Source organism: Temnothorax longispinosus, chromosome 5, assembly GCF_030848805.1.
Source record: "Temnothorax longispinosus isolate EJ_2023e chromosome 5, Tlon_JGU_v1, whole genome shotgun sequence".
In the NCBI taxonomy this organism is placed as follows: domain Eukaryota; kingdom Metazoa; phylum Arthropoda; class Insecta; order Hymenoptera; family Formicidae; genus Temnothorax; species Temnothorax longispinosus.
Window position 1 is genome coordinate 6886629 of NC_092362.1, and position 20913 is coordinate 6907541.

At 35.1% G+C, this 20913-nt stretch overlaps 1 protein-coding gene across 4 annotated transcripts in view; it reads left to right on the forward strand.

Moving 5' to 3' along the window:
* Positions 1-20913, forward strand: part of LOC139813311 (uncharacterized) — a 25357-nt gene continuing 4444 nt past the window's right edge. For 2 of the 4 annotated variants that reach the window (XM_071778719.1, XM_071778722.1), the window contains exons 1-17: positions 1-191; positions 4735-4832; positions 5142-5191; positions 5542-5722; positions 5931-6062; positions 6601-6757; positions 6954-7161; positions 7752-8278; positions 8365-8662; positions 8862-9380; positions 9606-9789; positions 10132-10428; positions 10778-11213; positions 11446-11574; positions 11674-11804; positions 12096-12354; positions 12473-12569. In XM_071778719.1, the coding sequence (XP_071634820.1) occupies positions 4819-4832; positions 5142-5191; positions 5542-5722; positions 5931-6062; positions 6601-6757; positions 6954-7161; positions 7752-8278; positions 8365-8662; positions 8862-9380; positions 9606-9789; positions 10132-10428; positions 10778-11213; positions 11446-11574; positions 11674-11804; positions 12096-12354; positions 12473-12569 (3619 nt within the window). In that variant the 5' untranslated portion in view covers positions 1-191; positions 4735-4818. Of the gene's footprint in view, positions 192-432; positions 492-4734; positions 4833-5141; positions 5192-5541; positions 5723-5930; positions 6063-6600; positions 6758-6953; positions 7162-7751; positions 8279-8364; positions 8663-8861; positions 9381-9605; positions 9790-10131; positions 10429-10777; positions 11214-11445; positions 11575-11673; positions 11805-12095; positions 12355-12472; positions 12570-12964; positions 13076-13362; positions 13777-20913 lie in introns of those variants that run through there. The other 2 variants (XM_071778721.1, XM_071778720.1) reach the window with 2 other exon arrangements.

Sequence of the window (20913 nt, forward strand, 5' to 3'; positions counted from 1 at the left end):
TCCCGTCGACTGTCACGTTCGCTCGCGCTACCAGCTCCGGCAGAACTACCTATCCGTACAGTTCTTGTTAATCAAATTAGCCTTGAATCATCTTCGCAGAATTAATCGGAGACGTGACCGTCGCCTATCTGGACTATCGGCACCAGCTGTCGCGGTTCGGTTATGGGTACGACCGCCAGCAGAAATTTGGGGTAGGTCAAGTGACAAATAAAAATTATCCTGACGCTTTCCCTATTACGTAACTATTTATCACGCTCGATTGCCTTACCGAGGTCATTAACGTCACGATTGGGGACGGAGAGCGCCGTAATAATTTCGTCGAGTTCTCGACAACCATAAGACAACCTTCGTGAGAATTTATCGAAATTATAATGGTTTTAACGTATAAGATTGTAATAACGAGCTTGTTTAAAGAAAAAGCGTTTTTCGCAGTTTTGTAAGGTGATATTGTTCGTGCAGAGAGGGAATGTGCGAGCGATCTACTTTCACTGGTCAGTTTTAATAAAGTTGATCCTCATTGTGACGGTGTCAGGCCTCTTAATGTTATGCTGTGCAATTTTAATGCGACATTATTCAAGACATTCTTTCCCCGTTCTGTTCTTATCTCTTCTCTTCGACTGTTTCTTTTTTTAAATAAGAATCGCTTTTATAATAAGACGCAAAAAGATTTGAACATATAAACTGCCTTGTAACGTTCAATTCGTTCTTTCCGTTTTTATCTTTCATATCTATGTGTATTACTGCTTTATCAAATTATTACGAAATTTGCTTGCGTAAGATAAAAAAGATGCAAAAATAAATGTAGTTACACCTTTATATTATTTTGTTTCATAACGATGACATCAGCAATTTTTTATGCAATATTGTTGAATGTATGTTACGTGAGTAGAAAACATTTGATTTCTCGCCTCTTACATGATATTTGCATTTTTTTAAGCGGTCTCTAAACGATCGACGCGTGAGAAAATATGCAAAGTCATTTGAAGAAACGTCACGCAGTTTAATCTTACAAATTTATACAAAAGATAATTGGTGATTCTTTTTCACGTAAATGAGATTTTCAAAATAACGCTTGTGCCCCTTAAAAACAAACGTCCGACATTTGTCATTAATAACAAACATTAGTCATTAGTAACAAAATATATCAGTGATAAGAGAAATGATTCTACGTATTTGCTTCATCAACATTTATTCTATCTCCATCGACACTTCTTTATTTTGCATAATACTGCATCTTCTTCCGTTATTCCGTAACAATCATATTTCACAGAAATCTCTAAGACAATTGCTTATGATGACACTTCGCATCATCATGCTAAAATTAAAGTCGATACATGTTATCCACGCATTCGGTTTACAATAAGAAAGATATTAGAATCGACGAGTAAGAGAAATCATATGCGAAATCGACTGCTCGAGTGTAATTCAGGACAGAAATGTCGAAATGTCAATATTTCCGTATGCAACGCATATCGGTATAAAATATACTGCAAAAGAAACCTCGATAACCGCAACAAGATAGTTAAATGACAGCGTAGATAAAAAGGTACACTTTTAATGTGCACTTTAAATGCTTGAGCGTCTTTTGGAACTGAAGCCGGATAATAAAATATAATCTATGCGATACGTCTTCGTTTCTGTTTATGTCTATGTCTTGCCTTTTTTGACAGGTTTCTGATATTTCTCTTATATCTTCTTTTATCTCGTCACAGCGTTTCCGTTAGGAAATAGCTATCAAAAACAGAAATTGGTGTTATTTCAACGAATTCATATTTCGATATTATTTACATCCATACTTTTTCTATATTTTTAGCATCGAATATTGAAATGATCGATATACTATAGTATCAATTGTTTTATACAGTTTAATTATTTAACGCTCGTATCTATGTGTGTGCCCGCACCCCATTCGTACAAGATAAAAAAAACCGATAAAATGTTCAACGAATGCAATCACAATGTTTCCTGCATTTCGTTATAGCGATAGAACCAAGAAAAAACATTGCTCACAAGAAACAAGTGTCTTTTTTATTCTTGAGTTAAAAAAATAGAAGTCAAGTGATTGATTGTCTTCGGCTCTTCATAGAATTGTTTTGTTTTACGGTGTTCTCTGCATATAAAACAACAGAGGGATTAAAATAAATTGAAGCTGCATAATTGCGGTGAAGTTAATTAAAAAATGAATACAGCATAAATTTTTATCAAAGATTGACTTCAAAACTTTCAATAAACATTTTAATAATGTATAATTAAAATAAACAATAATTATGTATATATATTTTCCACATAACAAAGAAATTTTAATTCTCTTTCCTAATTAGACAATAGAGACAATAAGTTATTAAATTCTAACTTCTCATAGCCCCAATAAAATGTTTACAATAGCAACAAGAAATGGGCAAAGAGGAATACAATGTAAAATCAATTTCCGACTTCTCAGATTAAGATTGCGTAACGTATCGCAAAATAAGCTTCCACAAATCCATTTTATATCATGCTCCTTGCAGCGCGTTTAAACACTACTTTATAGTTACGATTACAAAATTACACAGCCAAGTTAAGATTAAACGTCGTGCGCGGATGTGAGTTATCAGCAACTGTCAGCGTTACGATCTTTGAAGTAGTGCTTCCGCGCGTAACGACCACGTTATTCATAATCTGAATACATTAGTACGAAATGTGATTATATATGACGTGCTAAATAAGGTGGGTGCAAAACAAGGTTCTTCGCTAATGATCATTTGCGCGATGACCAAAACGAGCATTAAATCAATTGTTCAAAAGAGATAAAACGAGCATTTTATCGTTATTAGAAAAAAAATTTGACGACATCGGCGACCATTCATCATACGATCGCGGCACATAAATACTTTCGCGATGGATTATAGACATCTCGCGAATAAGGGAATAACAATGTACGATTATGTAAACTCGTTAGATCGCATATTCCATTGTGTTGCATAGATTCACATCAAGAAAATTACTCGACCGTCATGCCTGTGCATGCAACGAAATCTTCTACTTCATTTATCTATTCTTGCTTTCAATCTTCATTTCCAGTGTCTAAAAATTGCTACGCACATCCGCAAATTCTTGGCTTGTTTCATCATTCTGTACTTTTCCTTATTTCTTATTTCTTCTCTTTAAGAAACCCGTTATGTTATATGTAACTAAACGGTCGAATGCGATACGATCAGGCAAATTTTTTATTTGATCCTTTCTTATTGACATTGATTTCGATGTCTTATTTCTCTTATTTCTCGGATCTTTGTTTTTCTGCCGCTTCATCTGTTTATCTCTACATATATGCTGTATACACATACACATATATGGAGCAAAATGATTTTTTCATGACTATTAAATAAAAAAGTTATGATATTTTACATTGTGTGAAATCTTGTCCCATCACTTGAATAAGTATGAATTATCTGATACGAGCCAGTATAGAACGAGAGATATGTATTTGTTTTGAATGCAAATTTATTAAAAAAAAAAAAAGAAAAAAAATCCATAACAATGTGACATTAAGTGGGGATCGTATTTTATTTTCATAATACTCTATATATGCATATATAGAAATAAAGAGTATATTATCGTATATACATTAAACATATATGTGTATTATTTTAAACTTTTCTTCTCTTCTGCGAGAAACTCGAAATTACGCGATGACTACATAATGACTTAAAGATTGCTAAACAGCATTAAATCATAATTGCATGCAACCTTGTAGAATCGTTTTTCTATCTTTCTTCTGTAGTTTAATCTCACATAATACTGCGTAAGTTTATGGCTTCGGGCAACAAGTTATCATTAATATTTTTATTCTCCTGTGTCGAGATTTTTATCCTCCTGTGTCGAGTTAATCTCGCGTGTTCCCAGCAATAAATCACTATCAAAAGTCTCTCTCGGTCTTATGGTAGCTTGAATTTTATAAAGAGATACGATGTAAAAATATAGAGATGACAAAAATATCAATTACAATCTCATAATATGTTATAGGTAGACAGCAATAATAGATCAACTGCTTGAATAAAAGATCAACAATGGCTGTGGTCCGATTCACGCTCATAGCGCTGTAAGCGTCATTCTGTCTTCGTTGCACATCGAATGTCAAACGAAGATAGAGCGATGCTTACAGCGTTGTGAACGTGAATCGGACCGCAGCCGATGAGTTGCGTGATTCTACGTAAATTATCTACGTAAGCAATAACATTATATCATACATATATTCGTTGTTTGTACACAAATCTTACATTCGTCTCGAATAGCTGATAAATGAAAGAATATTGCTTCTGACGTAAACGATGGGACTGTTTTCGGCAACGTTAAAATGTCAAGCAATAAAAATATGAATAGGTACATGTCGTGTGGACATCGTCTTTTTAATGAATTTACATTCGAGACAGAAACACATCTACTCGTTCTACTGGCGCATACTAGATAATTTATACTTATTCAAGTGATGGAGTGAAAATTTTAGTTATTCATCACACGCATACACGCAAAATGTAAAATATATCATGACTTTCTCATTCAATGGCCATAAAAAATCATTGCGCTTTATATACCTGTGCTAACATTCAAATAAATGAGCATATCCATGAGCTTATTTCGAGAATTGTGCATCGTCATTCGACTTACACGATCTTCGTCGCTGCTATAATTGTTGCTTCGTGCATAGCAAAAAAAATTATGATATCTGATAATTATTATTTTTCCGTATTTCAAAAGGCGTAGATATATCTGATAAGACTTGTATATATATCGGTGGACGAAGGATTACCAGTGCGCGTACTTTGGCACAATTGACGAACGATGTCGACGATAATGTAAGTTTTTATTATCGCTATAAAGAATTCATAATACACGCCAACTTATACATTATGCGTGTGTAATAATCAAAATCTGTGCGCAGCTTCATTATCAATTTCCAAAAACACTGCACTTTGATATATATATTTCACGATGAAAATTCTAAGATAAACAACTCTATTAACGTATTTAATCTAACTTATTATATCGTCAAGAAAGTGATAAATAAAAATAATTCTTATATATCCTATCACATATCCATCTACACTTCCTCGATTGATAATAATGTTAATATTCCATGTAATCTAATATGCGCTTCGTTGCAGGGAGAGCGGAAAATCCATTAATTTTACCATAAATGGAATATCACACACGAGTACGTATTCTTCAATATTATAGATAATATAATTAAAGACGAAAAGATGTAATTCTATTAAATAGCAAAATAAGTAATTCTAATTACACAACGGTAGAAATTTAATTATGTGCATATAATGCAAGTATATAACGCAGGAAAACGTAGTTACGTCGGCAGAAACCATTATATTCAGTTACGAAAATTTAATTGTGCTATAACAGAGGCTTTAACATTCAATTGTAAAGATTTAATTATAACGGTGAGCTTTTGAAATATCGCGAAATTAAAGTCGATACAATATGCTTCGTGTTCGCGTTTTATGAATTATAACTATCATTTCAATATTACAATGGCCGTATCGTTTTCAGTATCGGGGAACATTCCGGCTGACACGTCTCTCAACGTCTACATTCGCGACTATGCGAAACTCCGCGGCACAAAAGCGATGTGCCACGAGGGTGGCTGTGGCGCCTGTATCGTGGCTGCGGAAATCAAGGGAGAGATAATGGCTGTGAATTCCTGCCTCGTGCCGATATTAATCTGCGACGGGTATGGGTGAATCAATCGAGAAGTTACATTCAAGTTTCACGTTAAAGAGATAAATATTTATTTTATGACGTTACACGTCTTTTCTCGCTAGAAAAAGATTTTTGATATGCGTTAAACTTTCTTCTATCCTTTTATTTTAACTTCTTTTAACTTTATTGGAATTTATATTAGTATTATATGATGCCCGTATCCACAAATAAATTCGCAGATGGACGATTCACACGATCGAAGGTATAGGAAATAGACGAGATGGTTATCACTCGATTCAATCTGCGCTCGCGGGGAAAAATGGCTCTCAATGTGGATATTGCTCTCCCGGCATGGTAATGAATCTTTACAGGTGTGTGTATAAAAAATTAATTAAAGTTATTATATTAAAGAAATGATACAATAATACAATCAAATATAGAAACTTTCTTTGAAATTGTGTCGTTGTAGTAAATTTCTACCAAACAACACATAATATCTGAGAAAAATTAACAAATAAGTCATGAATCAAAATTATAAAAAATCAAATAGTATATATAAGCAAATCGTAAATTAAAACCATATGCATGAATAATGATACGCATTAATTAATATTGTTACATTAATGAAATAATACATCAGGTTTAAATCTATAAAATTCCTTGGAAATTTTCGGCGTTATAGTAAAGGAGTATACTTTCTACACGAGCAACATATAATATCTCAGAAAAATTAGCAAATATGTCATTAGTCAAAAAAATTATCAAATCTCAAATAACGTATAAACAAACCATAAATTTAAGCTACACAAATAATGATGCGCGAAGTGAACGTATTACACTTAAATGTTGCAATGCATAAGTCTAAGAGCATGTAAATAACATTATGCACTTTATTATTGTAATTTTCAGCCTTATCCAGAACAAAAAATTAACTATGCAGGAAATCGAAAATTCCTTCGGTAGTAACATTTGTCGGTGTACGGGTTATCGCCCGATTTTGGACGCGTTCAAGGGATTTGCCAGCGACGCACCCCCATCGCTGGTGAAGGACATTCGCGATATTGAGGTGCCCGCGCCAAATATTTTATTTTATACGCAAAAGTTTCATTTTTGTATTTCCAAAATTATTGCTAAAATTTTATCCTGCTTTCATACAGAATTCTGTTTTACGTGATGTACAATTGTAGCTATTACTTTGATTTTATGGAACACTTCCTCGTAGCGTCTAAATGTTATCATGAATAAAATAATGAAATTCGCAGGAGATCTACAAAATTAAAACCTGCCCGAAGAATGGAATGCCGTGCAAAGGCAATTGCGTCGATAAACATTTTACAGATGGAAATACGTTGAATATAAAGTTGGCGGACGCGGAATTCTATAAAGTTTATTCGATCGAAAATCTATTTGCGGTATTTCAAGAGAAACCGGATGCAACGTATATATTAAACGGCGGAAATACAGCGCATGGTAATTTGCCTTTCACTTGCACAATATAAAAACAAATTGATACAAAAAAATATATAATGTATATGGCGAATTGATGACTCTTCTAGATCTATTACAGTCCTTCCGAAAATAATATAATTCTTGACATAGCAATTCTTGACATAGCATAATATATCTATAATTAATAACGCTTTTTTATATAGCTCTTTTAAAAATATGAACAAACAAATGCTTTTTATCTATCATAAAAATTAATATTTACTTCATGGTTTCATACTGCGGGCTTTAATATTTAAATAAAAAAGTATACATTTTTATTTAAGTACAGAGCCAATATAAAAAGTACATCACATCATTTTTTTAACTATTAAATTCTCATAGAAAAATAATACAGTAGATATAAAATATCCTGTGTGTCTATTAATTTCATTTAACAAATAATATTTTTTCTTGAGTAATAGCGATTTTGCGATGCCAAACACGCGATATTAAAATAAAATTTCAGAATTCTCGTTAATTGCAATCAACGAGAAATCAATATTGCATAATAGTACTAGTTGCAGATGTAAATTAAAAAATATGCACACAATCCTGAGAACATAATCCTGCAGGTGTTTATCGGGTGGGCAAAAACGACCTCCACATCGACATAAACGACATCCCAGACTTGCGTCGCATCGAAAAAACTAATGAGTCGCTGACCCTGGGCGGAAGCATATCCCTCACCACGGCGATGGAGACCTTTCAGAAATACTCGTCCGAGAACGGATTTAAATACCTGCATCACCTGGCCCATCATATCGATCTGATTGCCAGCGTGCCCGTGCGTAACATCGGCAGCATCGCCGGCAATCTGATGATTAAGCACGCACACAATGAATTTCCATCTGATTTGTTCTTGATGCTGGAGACAGCCGGTACTCAAATACATATCCTCGAGGCACCGGGCGCCAAGAAAAACATGATGTTGCAGGATTTTTTAAAGGCAGATATGCGTCACAAGATAATCTATAGCGTGGTGTTGCCAGCACTATCCGACGATTACGAATACAGATCTTACAAGATCATGCCTAGAGCCCAGAACGCCCATGCGCACATCAACGCTGGTTTCCTCTTCAAACTCGACGGCGGCGGCAAGGTAAAAAAATCTTTTCGAATTATATTACACATATTACACATATCATTAGTCACTCGTTCAGCATACTCACAATATTTCACGCGAAGGTGCTAGAGAAGCCTAACATCATCTTCGGTGGCATCAATGAGCATTTCTTGCACGCGAAAAAAACAGAAGAACTGCTGGTGGGTAAATCTATCCTTGACAAGCAAGTGCTGAAGACAGCCTTGGAATCGTTGCATAACGAGTTGCAACCTGATCATGTGCTACCGGATTATTCGCCGGAATTTCGCAAGACTCTTGCCGAAGGATTATTCTATAAATTTGTGTTGAGCATCAAGCCGGAGAATTTAAATTCAAAACTTCGCAGTGGAGGTTCCTTGTTAAAACGAGATCTCTCTTCAGGTAGGCATAAAGTGGCGGTCAAATTTTTGAGAATATATATCATTGTTTAAGAATTTCTACGTCCACAAGGATTTAAATTCGTTTTGTTTTCTTAAAAAATAAAACCAATTAAAAATTGAAAAATATATCTAGCGTTCGCTTTTAAAATTGTAAAATGCTTTGACTAATTTTCTTAATCGAAAAAAATCTGATTACACAGGCACGCAGGACTATGACACGGACAAAAATACGTGGCCAGTGAACAAGCCTACGGTAAAGTTGGAGGCGATCCAGCAAACATCGGGCGAGGCTCAGTATTGCAATGATCTACCACCGTATCCTGGAGAAGTATTCTGCGCTTACGTACTTACGAAAGTCGCTAATGGTAAAATAAACAGCATAGATCCGAGCAAGGCACTTGCCATGAAGGGGGTAGTGGCGTTCTTCACCGCTCAAGACATACCCGGCAAGAATTTGTGTATCTCGGCTGCCAGTCAGTTGATGATGTTGATAAATGACGAGTTGTTGTTCGCCGAAAAGGAAGTACTCTGTGCCGGTCAGCCGGTCGGCGTGATCGTCGCCGAGACGCATAATCTGGCCAATGAAGCCGCAAAATTAGTGGAAATCAAATACACTGAGACTCTGAAGAGGAAGCCGGTGATAACCGTTGAGGATGCAATCGCCACGAAAGACGAGACCAGATTCATGCATAGCATGAGCGTTCCAGCGAAAAAGAAAGGTAGAGAAAGTGACACTCGAGATAGAAGATATAATTGAAAACTATCGACCATACGATTATTAATCAAAAAGAATAAAAATAACTGCAAATATAACTTGAGGAATTTATATTATCTGTATAATTGGGAAATCGTATAAATAGCTGCTGCTAATCGTCAGAATTGCGCAGAAATGATATAGTGAAATAATAGCATTTCTGTTATAAACATTTGCTGTTATTTTATAGGAAAAAATGTTAAACATACGATAAAGGGCGTTTTTCAAGCCGGCCCTCAGTATCACTATCCCATGGAAACTCAGGCCTGCGTATGCATTCCTGCGGAGGACGGTATGGACGTCTATCCAACATCGCAATGGCCAGATCTCATTCAAGTATCAATTGCAAATGTCCTTGGTGTTAAAAATAATAGGTAATTTATTAATCTCTCGCAATTGTTTAGGAAAGAGTATCATTAATAGTTCTAACTTTACACAAACTGTGCCGAAGTACATGCATACGCACACGTTTTTCTAAAAAACTGAGCTTTAATCACTTATACTGAAATTTCATATCATAACTAATTTAATATTAGTCTACCGGATTTTAGTGAACGTTCTGATGAAGTTAATAAAACAGATTATTCGGTGTAAAATTGGAATTAATCAAAGTGGGCATGCTTCTACCTCTTCTAAAAAAAAAATTACTTAAAAGAGATTGCCGGAAATAAAATTTAATTAGCGTAATAATTGCTTAAATTTAATTTTTATCGTAGTATCAATGTCTCCGTGAGGCGAATCGGCGGTGGATACGGTTCAAAAATCTCGCGGAACGCGGCAGTCTCATGTTCCTGCGCGTTGGTATGTCACAAATTGAATCGCCCAGCGCGATTCATCACGACTATCGAGAGCAATATGCAATCGCAAGGCAAAAGAGTTGCTACGCGCCAAGAATACGAAGTCGGGATAGACGACGAGGGAGTTATTCAATATCTCGACTCGAAACATTGGGGCAACTGCGGCCTCAACTTCAACGATCCCCACGCTTTTGTCGTAGTGCATCACATCGGAAGGTATGTATCAAAGATACAGCAATATAATCAGTAATACAATATATTGTATATACAATATATACAATATAATAAATATAATGTATATACAATATAATAAAAATACATCTTATATTTTATATCGATAATAATACTCATCTAAATAAAATTAATTTTATTCAATATTATAATATAATTTTTTAACTTTACAGAGTTTATTTAGAAAATTAAAGTAGTTACTTGTGATTGAGAAATTAGTTTATCAAATAAAATTGAATATTAAAATGCTCTACAACTTGTTAATAGACTTGTTAATCTTATTAATTTTCCACGTTTGTACGCGATAACAATTATTGTTGCCAATTATTTACAGTTGTTACATTAACGACAATTGGACCCTCAATGGATACGAAGTGCGAACCGATTTACCGTCAAACACATACTGTCGAGCGCCAGGATCCACGGAAGGAGTGGCCATGACTGAAAATATAATGGAACACATCGCGAAAGTGACGAAAAAGGATCCGCTAAAGGTCAGATTGGCTAACATGAACGACGTGGATAAGGCCGCGTTAGAATCCATGATAAAGGATTTGTCGAAATCGGCCGATTATGAGATGCGGAAGCGGGCCGTTGAGACGTTCAACAATGAGAATCGCTGGAAGAAAAAGGGTATTGCCCTGGTACCTATGAAATATCCATTCGGATATTTCGGTCAGTTCAATGCTATGGTGTCCGTCTGCGCTCGCGATGGTACAGTTTGCGTGACGCACGGTGGGATTGAATGCGGCCAAGGTATAAATACCAAGGTACGTTGTAAATGTGAAGTTTATTTCCTAATTTATCTTATTAAATTTAATAAAATTTTTTAAATTATTGATATAATAATTAATAATGTCATTAAGCACAATTAAATGGATTCGAAAGAGTTATTTATAGACGTTCATAATTTTATTTCTTTTGAGTCACCTACATTTTGCAAATAATTAATTAGTTGCTTGTATTTTATTTTTATTTATATAAAAATAATATTCTCTTTAGGTTGCGCAAGTGGCGGCTTACACTTTCGGTATCGACCTAAGTTTAGTCACCGTCAAACCAACCAATAATATAATAACGCCCAACAATACAGTTACCGGAGGCAGTATTACTAGCGAGGCCAGTGCATATGTAAGAACACTATTTAATCAGCCTCCAATGCTTCGGAAAATAACGCGATTTCATTCATAATAAATTGATTAATAAAAACGATCGTTGCATTGATTTTAGGCCACGATTCAGGCCTGCAAACAAATCCTGAAGAGACTCGAGCCGATAAAAAAAGATATGAAGAATCCAAGCTGGCAGGAACTTGTTTTTACTGCATATCTAAAGGATGTTGATTTATGCGCGCGTCATATGTAAGCATTATTAAGTTGCATTTAACACAATAATAATACATTATTATTATGCGCAAATATTAAGTCATCGAACTCTTTAACATCTTTCCAAAAAGATACCGTTTTTTTATTCGAAAAAAATAATTACCACATTTTTTGTAAGAATTAGTAGCTTGTGATAAATTGTGCAGCTTATATAAATATCTCATCTGTATTTTCTGAATGAACTTGAACAATATCGTTATCAAAATTATTTCAATTTGGATTTTTCTGTTCCATTAAATATGATGCATTACACTTACCCCCACCCAGGTACGCGCCCACGCAGGATGACACGCTCAAGCCTTATCCCATTTACGGTGTTACCATTGCCGAAGTTGAAATCGATCTGTTAACCGGCCAGCATATTATCAGGAGGGTCGATTTGATGGAAGACGCCGGGATAAGCTTGAATCCGGAGGTCGACGTCGGTCAGGTGGAAGGAGCTTTCGTAATGGGAATAGGATACTGGACTTCTGAAGATCTAGTGTACGACCCTAAAACAGGAGTATTAACGAATGACAGAACCTGGGTATGTTATCTTCGTTCAGTTTTGATACAGCTAATAGCACCAAGATACAATTGCTCCGTTTCACTGATATGTACATATAAATGATTAAATTATTGAAAGAATCTTATTTTTGTCGTAGAATTACAAACCGCCAGGAGTGAAGGATATTCCTGAGGATTTCCGCATAACTTTGCTTAAAAACTCGGTCAACACATTTGGTGTTCTTCGTTCAAAAGGTGAAATCTAAAACTTTATCCTTTCGCGTTCTCGAATCTCCATTTATAATAAAAACAAAACTTGAATATTTCCTACATGAATATGTAACAAGAGCTGAATATTCCCTACGTACGCATACGAAAACTTTTGGATAATCTCTTTGCAAAAATTTTAAAACACACGTAAAAGGTTTGAAGAGTTTCTTAATCATTAATCGTGATAAGTAATATTTTAATAAAAATGCATTAAATGGAATACAAGAATTTAACTATTACAAAGAATTTGAAATTTATAATTTTATCTCGCAAATTTCTTCTTAAATTAAAATTAAAAATTCTCCCTACCATAAGAGATATACTAGATCTGAAAACATTGAAAAATCGAATGCCTATTAATTCTAAAAATTCTTTTGCAGCAACTGGCGAACCACCGCTTTGCATGAGTTGCGTAATTCCGATCGCGATACGTAATGCATTGAACTCCGCTAGGGCGGAGGCGGGAGGTAAAGATGTGTGGTACCAATTAGGTAAGTCTTAAGAGCATGGATGTAAACAGTAGATTTGTATGAGTTGATAATATACAGGAAAAATCGTTTAATTTTGCAGCTTGCTTTAATTTTTGCATTTTTTTTCAATAAATGTGAATCATTTTTTGCCGCAAAATGTAAGATCTCTTCCTCTTCCCCCCTTCTCTCTCTCTCTCTCTCTCTCTCTCTCTCTCCCCCCTCTTTTTTTCACACAGCCTGTGAACATTTTCTTATAATATATATTGTTATATAATACATGTACTTATTTATTTTTTATAATTTTGCAGATCCCCCGTACACCAATGAACGTATACTTCTGAATGGTTTAACCAGCAAGGATAATATGGTCCTGTGAGAGTGAAAATGAGATTTACAAATTAACAGTGTTTAAAATAATCTTATATTTATTTGTGTTCGGTTTATTTTCTTAACTAGAATAAGTTTACATGAGGTTTTAGGGTATAACGGGACTAAGATAATTTAGTTAGTTATTAGGTTTTAAACATAATCAAGATACAACTTCTGTTTTATAGTAAATATTTTTTATAAATGCTCTTCACTTAACACCACTGTGATGAACTTATACATATAAAATATTACAACAATATCTGTAGTGTATAATTGATATTGATAATAACATAGTATAAAATATGTTGTAAATACAGTACTTGAATATAAATTCTTTATCTTTTTCCCAAGAATCTGCAGCAATGATTATCATACGTAAGCACATCCTTTGCGTTTTTTGCGTCTAAAAGCGCATGAAGAAGAGGGACAAAACAATAGAATGAAACGAGATTGAAGCATGCTAGAAAGTTTGATTCGCAAAATCAACTAACGTGCAAAGTGCATCGTTTTTGCCGCAAAATAAAAAACTTCCCGCGACAAAATTCTTTTCATACTATACGCGCCACTCTTGTGATATTCCATTCGTTGGGAATAACGTTATTTACATTATGCACGATACGTTACACGCGAAAAGATGACATGCCAGACGTAACTCTTATTTTTTCTGAAATTTTTTACATTCGTACGTAGTGTTATCTTTAGGTATGATTTATTATATTCCATTATGTAATTTGCTGTTTCACGCGCGTACGTTATAATGTTTTTCTTTCATACACGTCCATTCGGGCTATTTTTATTTTTAATTTTTATAAGTAAAGGTCTTTCTGCATTTAATGTGATAAGAACACAACCTTACTGTGATAGTGATAGAAAGCGTTCCATAACAATGGATTGCATGCAATAATAACGACTATGTCATGGTACCTAGTTCACATTCTGTCAAGTTATTCTTTTAAATTGCTTTCTGTTTATAAAATAAATTTGCTTAAGTTATATTTATTAAACATTGTATGTAACATCTTATTTCATTAATTATACAAATTTTTAGAATTATACATATTAAGAAACAACGTTATAAGGAAAAATATATAATGATTGAAATAAAGTGCTGCTTTGGGTATAAATGTAAAGCAATATGTAAGATATCTAATACTGTTAAAATGATATATATAATTTTTGTAGCTAACAATAAGATTACAATGGCATAAGTTAATGTTACTGTAACTACTTCACGTAAAAATCTTAGGAAAAAGAGATGTAATCCCAATTTAAAGTATTTAAGTGTAAATCTGTTGTAAAAATTATGTTATTTAAAAATATATTATTTTTGACATATAATATATTAATAATATGTAAAAATGTGATAAATGGCTTTGAAATGATTGATTTTGGAGTCGTTTACAAGCGAAATGATTTAAATGACAATAAAGAAATTCCAGAATTCAAATACTTTATAAATATCTAATTGTGATCACATTCAGCCATAAAGAATTAATTATATTATGACAGAAATTATGGCATCTGACTTAATTTATAATGGCGAGTTCTAGAAATAAAAGATAACGCGATTCGTACTTATGTTATATATGAAGAGAGTTATGACTTCTTTGTCGATTTCATGATTGCAAAGTCATGTCCCGCATCAGGATGCATACCAACTGGCACTTCTCTCAATGTCTATATCCGCGATTATGCGAAATTCCGCGACACAAAAGCGCTGTGCTACGAGGGTGGCTGCGGAAATTGAGGGCGGGACAATGGCTGTGAATTCCTGTCTTGTATCGATACTGATCTGCGACGGATATGAGTGCATTAATAGAGAAATTGCACAGTTGAATATCATGTTTAACAAAATAGTGAGAATTATTGTTGTTTATACGGAACTATCATCTTTTACATCAGAATATCAGAAATTGTTTTCCGATGCGTTAAACTTTTTTATATTTATTCTACATTTTTTAACTTCCGAGCTTATCGAGTTTATATACTAATTAATGTTTGACATACCTGTGAATCAAATAATTTCTCAGATGGGCCATTTGCACGATCGAAGGTTTAGATGACAGGCAAGATGATTATTGTTATACGATTCCAGCTACGCTCGCTGACAAAAATGGCTCGCAATGCGCATATTGTTCTCCCGGCATGGTCATGAATTACATATAGGTACGTATCCGGCGTATGCGTGCCAAAATAATTAATTATTAACATTGCGCGGATACCGTGTTTTTGGAGCACTCATCTGGACACCCTGGATTTTTGAAAGCGTTTCTGTGTTAATCGACCAATTTTGGACGCGTTCAAGGGATTCACCAGCGACGCAACATCATCACTAATGAAAGGCATCCGCGATATTGAGGTGCATTATCCTTGCCATGCTGACTAAAGTATCGTGCACATCGATCGCGATGAACGACGTGTTGATATCGTGCGGGCATCGTTGCCTGCATCGGGGATTAAAGAAATATCCCAGTATCGATAAGAAATTGTGGCACGCGAGCAGCAAGTGGATACTGCAATGGGATATTAGAGTGAAGCATCCGGGTGCAAGGGCGAGAGGATGTCACTGAGACATCCACAAGCGGCCTTGGCTGTTAGTATCCAGATTTAGGTATATGAATTGATTCTGCTGCGCGAAGGGACGATCTTGTGACGTAAAATTGTAATATATTAATTCATGATATACATAGATGTTTTTATGTAGCAGTGATAATTTTTATTTATTGAAAACCTACATTGTGACATTTTATTACAAAATCAGACGATATCGATGGAATCTGAATTGTAGGGCATAGTAAAATGTTATTTTCTCCAGATTATTTTATTTTGCTTTTAAATATTTAACATGTTTTTTTTTTCAAGTATGTGCAATTTCTAAATCTTTTAATTTATTTTTGGAACTGTGTAGAAAGAAAGGGTGCGTGAATCACGATTGTGACGATTTTCTTTCTCTTTTGTTTCAGTTGGCAAAGATAGCGACGAAACCGATAGAGCGGTAAGTGTAGCTAGAATCCGAAAGACAGCTTCGTTGCATGTTTATAAATAGAAATAACATCTTGAGAGAAAAAAATGTCTATTGCAGATCAAATCGGCTCCCGTTAAGAGGCTGAACATGCCTCCGAAAAGAGAGGTCAATTTGGGCCCGCTAAAACACCATCCTCTGCCTTAGGTATATCCAAATATTACCGAATGTATTTCACATGTCACCTTCTCACTATGTCACTTAATTACTATTGCGACTTACATCGTCAATCTGATATTCTGAATTTTTAATTTTTTTATTTATTTTAAGCATGATATATATGGCAAGAGTAGAACAACAGTAAAGCAAGTTTCTCTAAAATCGTTTTCCGTTAGTAGCTGTTGATGCGAAAATTACAAGTAGCAATATATGTAAATATATGTAAATACGTGGAACGAGTTATTTTTATAATTTACAAAAAATAGACGTATTCGTGTCGTATTTGGCTAGAATGTCAATGTTAAACATCGATATCTTTCACTTGTATGAAACGATAATACATAGTAGCACTGCCAGTTTGTGTCGTATAAATCCGAGCTTTTTATGTGAGCAATTGTCTCGTGTCTTTTTACCTGAGATGTGTCTCTATGTTCCATTCGAAATGTATATGAATGTCATATGTGACTCAGTATTGACTCGACGTCATAGAAGCATCGGTCTCTCGTCAAACGAGGCGCACATGGGATGCCGTAATCCTTACTTACCTTACTTGCATTTTGTTAACAATACATTGCCAAAGAAACTCGCCAGCAAAAGGTCAACGTTATGTTGACGTTTCGATGACGAGAATACGCTAACTGTTCGCTTGCATGAAACAGCTCCTCCTGGTATTTCATCCAACACAGTCCCAAGAGCAACAACTATCAAAAGAGCTCTGTCAGTAAGATCGACAACAGGTATATCTAAATTCTATACTATTGGCAATTACTATTCTGGAAAAGATTTTGAAAAAAATCCGGAGATATTTTCGATCGAGAGAAAATAATTGCATAGATAATCGCGTTGTCGATATAATTTATTAGAACCCTAGATGCCAATTAATTTCTGTAACACACACACAGAGTGTCAATAAATTATATCAATTTCTTCCCAATTAGGACAATGAATGCCCTGTGCATTATTGCTTCTTGATCAGTCATACGCTTTTCATCTCTATAACTTTACATGTAATTACACACAGTGCTTATTTATTATTGTTAGAAATAAGTAATTTCGTAAAGCGCGCAATTTCCCGATGGATGAAAGTGAGTGCGCTGATGTAATCGTAACCCGGCAAGTTACGCACTCTGCTGGTATCAATCAATATCAATAAGGGCGCTTGATCATCCACGTTTAGAATCTCTACACACTTGCTTGCGTAAAGACAACACGTGTAACGGTTCGGCGAGAAGTAAAATTTCGTTTATCGGCGAATATCGGCGCAATCAAAGTTTATTGTTTAAACTGTTTATAAGTGAACCATTCACTACATTTGTGCGAACACTGTTAGAACTATATTTTTTGTTTTGTGTCAGAAGTGACTCAAATAAAGTGTTCTTTTTTCTCTTTCACTTTAACACGTGGTTCACACTTATTCCAGTGAAATCCATATATCCCAACAATTATCACGTGCAATCATCATTTTTTGTTAATCTGTAATGCATTTCGCGATCGCTTGAGCACTGTTCACAGCAATCTGTGTAACTTTTAGAATTAGTATCATATTCACTAATAGTTTCTGAAAGTGTAAAGCATGAAAAGTATAGTTTTTATAAACAATTGTTATTCTTTAGCGCACGTGTACATATCCGCATTGAAGTGAATATAAAGAAAACTATCTGTTCAGATCATTATCTGTTCAGCGCAAGCCGGAGCCGTCGACGAAGAATGCTTTATTACTTCGTTCGAGGACGTGCCTACCGTCAATCTATTCTCGACGAAGGATCTCGAAGAATAAGATGCATGGAAGATCATCTGTTGTTCAAGATCCTTCGCCGAGAATAGATTGACAATATCCTTACTATGGGTGACGATAAAAAGGACTGGAAACAAAGGATGGATAGCGTATGTATTGCATGAAAACGAGATTTTCTTCTCGTGTCTGACAATTTTTTATACATTGTCTTTCTTTTTTTTCCCCAGATGAGAAAGTTAAGAGTTATTGTACTCGCAAGTGGCACTAATTACAAAAAAGAATTAAAATTTTCATAATTAGTGCCACCTGCGCGTGCGTGACATACAGCGACCATTCGAGCAGGCCTGCACCGACCTTAGATCCCAAGTAGTGCGAGAGGCGTGTATAACTCTCGCTTTTCTGAGTCAGAGCCTGAAGACCAAAAATTCACCAGTTTTGGCAACGCGGTACAGAACGAACAGTGCCAAGGTATTATATAATATTTTAGTCTGAAAATCACTTTCTAGACCAGGCTGACATTTTATATAATACCTTGGATGCGTCGTACAAACGCTTCTTGATGTCTCACGGAATGCTAGATCTCTGGCTACGTTTACACTGTAAAAAAATTCTGTAAAATTACAACTATTATAGTGGGTAATTTTGAGACCCACTATAATAGTTGTAATTTTACAAAATTACAGTACGGAAGGAAAAAGTAATTTTGTATTACAATTACACAAATTAAGAATGTGTGGAAATTTACACCTATTATAGTGGGTCTCAAATTACCCACTATAATAGTTGTAAATTTTACACAAATTTTTTACAGTGTAGATCCTATATATTATTGTCTAAATCGCTATATTCAATCGTAATTACGTATCTTTACTACGAACACTTATACCTCGTAGAATTTTACGACGTTCGCGTGTCCATTACTTTTTACGTAATCCATAGAAGATAAGAATTTAATTACACTTGCCATTTTCACGGTATAACTAGGTCGTGGCGACAGCCGGTGCGGTGGCAGTTCGGTTTATTTTTAAAAATACCTAGTGCAGTCGATGTAAGTGTTTTTTAAAATAAATCGAACTGCCATTTATGGCCTGTGAGCAGCAAGAGCAAAGATATTCGCAGGGCGTCCTGGAAATATCTGGCTTTAATCCTGCAGACCTGGCCTACGCAGGATTAAATCCGCGATGCCCTTTTTTATTGCGTCCGGCAATATTTCAGAACCACATAACAATATTTCCGGACGCAATCAAAAAGAGCATCGCGGATTCCGACGCGGAAGCGCGAGTCTTTGCTAGAAAGTAAGTAGTTCTTTGCAGACGGATAAGTTGCAACGATGCCTGCCCTCGTTTACGACGAGATCAATTTAATAACGTTATTAATTTTATCGCTTTTTATAGCTCATTACTGGGCACTTAGAAATCACTTTCCAGAGCAGGCTGACATACTACTTAATATTTTGGATGCGTCGTACAAACGCTCTTTGATCTTCCTTGAGAGACATCACTGACATCAGAGATCGTTTATACGATGCATCCAAGGTATTGTCTCTCAGCAATAGCGGCAGTAGTAACAGCTTAAATGTCGTGGCTAATGCGAGATCGCGGAGCGTTAGTCCACGTACAACCGCGGCAGGTAAGAACTTCCCGCATGTTTATTACCTCGATAAAACGCTCCATTAAAACGGATTACATTGCGATTGAATATATTAATGTTATTCGTGCTGCGATCCTAATATAAAGGACTTGTCACTCTGTTTTCATGCTGCTTTGCGACTTCTTCTCTTCTTTACATTAAACATATGAAGATATTACGGAAAATTTGCATCAGACCACGGGTCAACCGCACGGTCCGCTCAGACGTACTCCGTCCTTGCCTCGGTCTCTTATCGTCAATCTGATATCCCAATACTATATACAAAGACCAACAGACAGTCACTGTAATTTTTCTATCGTCATTTTCTTCAGAAACAGATCGCACTTTATAAATGTCGTTACGTCACACTGCAAAGAAAAATGCACAAACGGAACTGTTGTCTTACGTTGATTTTCTGTTTTTTAATCTTGCACAGAAATTGTACAGTAGAAGTTGATGTACGTGAAGCTGATAAGCCGCAGAATTAATTTGTCTTGTATTTCTGCAGATCGAGGTACACCAAGAGTCAGGAGTTAGATCTACAAGCGCGATTGATTTGCAAGTTGCTCAGAGGGCGAAAGCGAGTTTGATGTACGCGAATATGAGCAGACAGAAAGCAGCAGCAGTACTTCGTAAGTAATATCTTATTAAATTCACCATGAAATGTAAAAAGTAAACGTTAACGACAGTAGGAGCAGTCGCGATTACTAGCACTCGCGTATGCGTCCCTGACCCGTGAAAATGCCTGCAAAAACGCATTTTATCCTTGCATTTTCTCCCTCTCTCTTTGTCTCTTGAGCCGATCGCCCTCTTTCAGCCCTCTTTTATGAAAGCTCGATATGAAGCATATCGTGGCAATTAAAATATTTCTTCTCAAACCAATGTATTGCAAAATATTATTTTTTAATTTATTTAAATAGTTTATTTTAATTAACTTAAATAAAC